General features: G+C 48.1%; 1 protein-coding gene across 1 annotated transcript; it reads left to right on the top strand.

Annotated features, from left to right (window-relative positions):
- The first annotated feature begins 2,896 nt into the window (after nucleotides 1–2,896).
- ING1 (inhibitor of growth family, member 1) lies at nucleotides 2,897–3,874 on the top strand. Its single transcript, XM_009070223.1, has one exon. It carries the CDS (start codon nucleotides 2,963–2,965, stop codon nucleotides 3,593–3,595), a length of 633 nt encoding a protein of 210 aa, XP_009068471.1. The 5' UTR covers nucleotides 2,897–2,962; the 3' UTR covers nucleotides 3,596–3,874.
- Nucleotides 3,875–4,777: the final 903 nt, after the last annotated feature.

The raw sequence follows: 4,777 nt of genomic DNA, 5'->3' as shown, positions 1-4,777 counted from the left end.
TCCCTCTGCGCTCAGGATCCTTGGGAAAGGGCTGAGTCCGCCCCGCTCTGCGCCGCCGCCGCGGCAGGGGAAAGTCCCTGTGTGCTCAGGCTTCCCGGGAAAGGCTCGCCCAGCCCCGGTCTGTGCTGCCATTCCAGGAATCCCAGTGCGCTCGGGATCCTCGGGAAGGGATGATACAGGCCCCGCCGCCACTGCAGCAGGGAACGAGGCGTACTGGGATCGCTGAGCATTCAGGCTCCTCGGGAAGGGCTCGCCCAGCCCCGGTCTGTGCTGTGAACGCGGCTCCAGGGATCCCTGTGCGCTCAGGATGCTTGGGAAGAGCTGAGCCAGCCCCGGTCTGTGCCGCCGCGGTTGGGAATACGATGCGCTGGAATTCCCATGGGTTCAGGCTCCTCGAGAAAGGCTGAGCCAGCCCCGGTGCGTGCCGCGGGTCCAGGAGTCCCTGTGCACTCGGGATCCTCGGGAAAGGCTCACCCAGCCCCGGTCTGCGCCGCCGCCGCGTTAGGGAACGCGGTGCGTGGAATTCCCGTGCGTTCAGGCTCCTGGGGAAGGACTCGTCCAGCCCCAGCCGCGGCACAGCTGCCCAGATGTGCCTCTCGCTGCCGACACCGAGCATCCCTCTCTGGTCCTGCGGCGTCTCTGCCCCTGTCGCGCCGTGTCTGACATGCTAAGCGCTGTCAGCGCTTTACAGAATTCCACATCGATGCAAACAGCTACTTCTCCCGCTGGGTCGGGGCGTGCAGTGCCAACGGGAATGTGCTGTACTGGGATTGGAGTTTTCACAGTCACAGAACCATCAGGGTTGGGGGAGACCTTTGAGATCATCCAGTCCAACCATTCACTGCTGGAACCCCTAAACCAGATCCTCCAGTGTCAGATCCAGACACCTCTTCAACACCTCCAGGGATGGTGACTGCACCACCTTCCTGGGCAGTATTCCAGTGCCTGAACAGCCTCACAGTGTGTATGAGTATGTTTTACACCTCCTTTCAAAGGGTGGTGCTGGGGAAGTGGAATATCATCTAAGGTGCCTACCTGCCTGATCCAGAGGGGCTAAGCTGATGACATCAGGCATGTGACAAAGCTTAAAGCACAAAACTTCTGCATTTCAGATACGGAAAATAATTGACACTGATTAGTCTCCCTAAATGCTTATTCTGTGTTCTTGGGGGATCTTTCAGTGGCATCTTGGGTTTTTTGATAATTTTATTCTGGTTTGGATTTTTTTTTGTACTTAGGGGAAATAAAGAAATCTGTTAAGCTGGTTAATAACATATCAAAACACTGATTTGGTAAGGTAGGTTTTATTGCAGGAGCAGCTCACGAGGCTGTGCTTAACCACTGTGTGATGCATAGGCTGCAGCTCTGAAATATAAAGTAAGCTTGATATTGCCATGGAAATATTCACTGGCAATCAGGATCAGAGGCTGTGCCCAGGCAAGGCACAACCTCCACCACAGGTAGTATTGCATAGGTATCACATTCTCCTATTAACAAAGTTCCCAGAAGTTTGGGTTGTTCCAGTTGCATGGGAAAGGGATCCTGGTGTCTGTTAGATGAACTGAGGTGAGATTTCCTGTCTCTGCTTCTCCAAGGCAGGATGTTACAAGCAGTGAGAAGGAGGAAATTCAGAGAGGAAAGGAGATGCAGGAGAAGCATTCTGTGTTTTCGAGGATTTAATATGGAAGTGCTGAGTGTCCTCTGTTTTTCACTTGGGTTTGTTGATTCGTATGATATAGTTGAGGTTCAGATTGAATGTCAGGAGAAATGTTTTCTCTGTGAGGGTATTCAGGCACTGGGATATTGCCCAGGGAGGTGGTAGAGTCACCATCCCTGGAGGTGTTGAAGAGGCATCTGGATGTGGCACTAGAGGATCTGATTTAGGGGTTCCAGCAGTGACAGGTTATTGGTTGGACTGGATGATCTTAGAGATCTCCTCCAACACTGATGGTTCTAGGATTCTCTAATTTGAGTGTCAACAAAACACAAAACCATCTGTTTACCAATGGGTTTCCAGAACCACTCCAAGCACCTTCTGTGCACTCTTGTTGCTCACAAACTGTTAGAACAGTCCTCGAGGTGCAGTTCAGGGTCTAACACATTTTCAGTGCCAGCATTTTCAGTTGGGAGCTTTGGCTGCTCCAGTTGTTGCACATCACCTTTAATAATTCTCTTCCAACTTTTTGATCTCCTTCTCTCCAGTAAATATGTAATGAAGATTATACTTGTGTGTTTTAAAAAGTAAGCAATGCATTTGGCGGGGGAATATATAGGGGGAAAATAACCTGAACATCTTGGGTATTGTAAACCAGTCCTGCAGTCCAGGGATTTTTGTGGCCTCACAGAGGTAGCTCAGCAATATTGGGTGAAACTTGCTGTAGCTCAGGGTCCAGACCCACAACTTGGAGTCAAGTGACCCAGCACCTGCTTGATCTGTGCTTGCTTTTTCTCCAACTCTTTCTCCCACTCTGTCATCAATAAAAATGATAATGTTGCTGTACAGAAAACATCCACTAACACTGCAGTTCATTTTGGAGCATCTAGTGGTGTCTGTGTGTGTGTTTATTCTTTTCCGTGACTGAGAAGCCTAAAGTGAAGAATTCCCAGCATGCATAAAAATATGTATTTGGGCACTTATTTTCTTCCCCTTCCAAATCAGCATTTGCACATCCTGTTCCTGCAGGACCAACCAGAACTAAAGTAACCCAGTGGAGTGATGAGCCACTTGGATTACTGAAGTAACCCAGTGAGTCCTGAGCTTCAGGGAGTCTGTCTTGGGTCAGCTTTGCACCACACAAAAAGTGTTGCTGTACGGAAGGAGAAACACAGGAAGTTTTGTTTCGCCCTTCTCCCTGTCAAAACTGTTCACAGCTTTTCTTCCTTCTTTGCAGAGATCCTGAAGGACCTGGATGATTACTACGAGAAGTTCAAACGGGAGACAGATGCTGTGCAGAAGAGGAGGATGCTGCACTGCATCCAGAGAGCTCTGATTCGCAGCCAGGAGCTGGGGGACGAGAAGATCCAGATCGTCAGTCAGATGGTGGAGCTGGTTGAGAACAGAACGAGGCAGGTGGACAGCCACGTGGAACTGTTTGAGACCTGTCAGGAGGCTAATGACACCACTGGGAACAGTGGCAAAGCCAGCCAGGATAAGTCAAAGAACGAGACAATCACCCAGGCTGAAAAGCCCAACAACAAGAGGTCGAGGAGGCAGAGGAATAACGAGAACCGAGAAAATGCCTCCAACAACCACGATCACGACGACATCACCTCAGGAACACCAAAGGAGAAGAAAGCAAAGACATCCAAGAAGAAGAAACGCTCCAAGGCTAAGGCAGAGCGGGAAGCTTCTCCCCCAGACCTGCCCATTGACCCCAACGAGCCAACATACTGCTTGTGCAACCAGGTCTCCTATGGAGAGATGATAGGATGTGACAACGATGAGTGTCCCATCGAGTGGTTTCACTTCTCCTGCGTGGGACTCAACCATAAACCCAAGGGCAAGTGGTACTGCCCCAAATGTCGAGGAGAAAACGAGAAAACTATGGACAAGGCTTTGGAGAAATCTAAAAAAGAAAGAGCCTACAATAGGTAGTTTGGAGACTTTTCCTAGTGAAGAATAAAACCCACCAAACCAGTGTATTTATTGCCAGTGTCACCTTTGTTGAGGTGAGAGGATTGTACAATGTCTATTTTTAAAGGAGGTTGGACACTGAACCATTCCTGTTCCAGGGACGGCAGTAAGCAGTTGTGGTTTTCCTTTGGTGAACTGTAACACGAACATGGTCTGTGGACCAAAGTATTCAGAGGTTACAAGAGTTGAAACTGGGTGTTTCTGAAAAGAACATTAATACTTTCCTTTCTTTCTGTTTTCTTTTTTGTTAGTGCTGGTAGCAGCCATTGAAGTTTTGCTGACAAATGTCTCTGCCATGTAATTTTGTTTCCTTCAATGAGAAATGTTCTTTACCTTCTGAGCAAAACTGTTCACTGGTTTAACCACCCTGAATAAAGCTGCAACACATTACAAATGTCACCTCTCTCTCACTGATAAAGCAGTGCAAGAGCAAACAAAAGGAGGGGGAAATTTGGCTCCTGCTACAAAAGTGTCAGTATAAGAGTTCAATGACAAACCTTCCAATGGGCTCAGAGGGTTATTATTTTTGAAAACAGAAAGGTTAATGGTTACATTTTACACACCAAATATTTTACATCCTGGCCAGGTACCACAAGGGCCCTTTTAAAATGTTGGAGTGTGTTTTACATCTAACCTGGAAGTGCTTGAGTAAGGAGACAGAAGACAAACAGAGCTTTATACTGGCACAGGTAGTAGCAATCCTTGACTTGTTGGAGTTGTATAAATGTACATTTTAAGTGGAGTTGCACTTACTGTATTATACTTGGAAATGCAGCCAATGCCATTGTGCAACCAATGTGCATTTCCTGCTGTATGTATGAAAACTGTACAGCTGTGATACTCAGAAATAAATGAAAGGACTTTGACAGTTGCTTCCTTAGCAATCATGTTTGATGATCGTTCACGGGGCTTAAAAAGGAAGGAATTTGTCTGTAGCCTCAGCAGCTCCACCAAGGGAAGCCTGAAACTGTTGTAGTGGCAACCAAATTGCAGCTGTGCAGATCTTGATTCCCAGGTTAAATTAATCCTGCTTTCACTTCGGAAACAGCTGCACCAATGGTGCAAGGAGAGGAAAGGCGGCGGGTGTGGAACCTCCAGCTTGTACCTGAGGAGTGTGGTGAAACAGCCTAACATCCTCTGCTG

This window comes from Acanthisitta chloris, unplaced genomic scaffold, assembly GCF_000695815.1.
Source record: "Acanthisitta chloris isolate BGI_N310 unplaced genomic scaffold, ASM69581v1 scaffold24382, whole genome shotgun sequence".
NCBI classification, from domain to species: Eukaryota; Metazoa; Chordata; class Aves; order Passeriformes; family Acanthisittidae; genus Acanthisitta; species Acanthisitta chloris.
The sequence above is the reverse complement of the archived record's forward strand: the minus strand, read 5'-3'. Positions and strand labels throughout refer to the sequence as shown.

Excerpts from the sequence above, each read along its gene's own strand:
- ING1 (XM_009070223.1), top strand. The coding sequence starts at position 2,963 with ATGCTGCACTGCATCCAGAGAGCTCTGATTCGCAGCCAGGAGCTGGGG.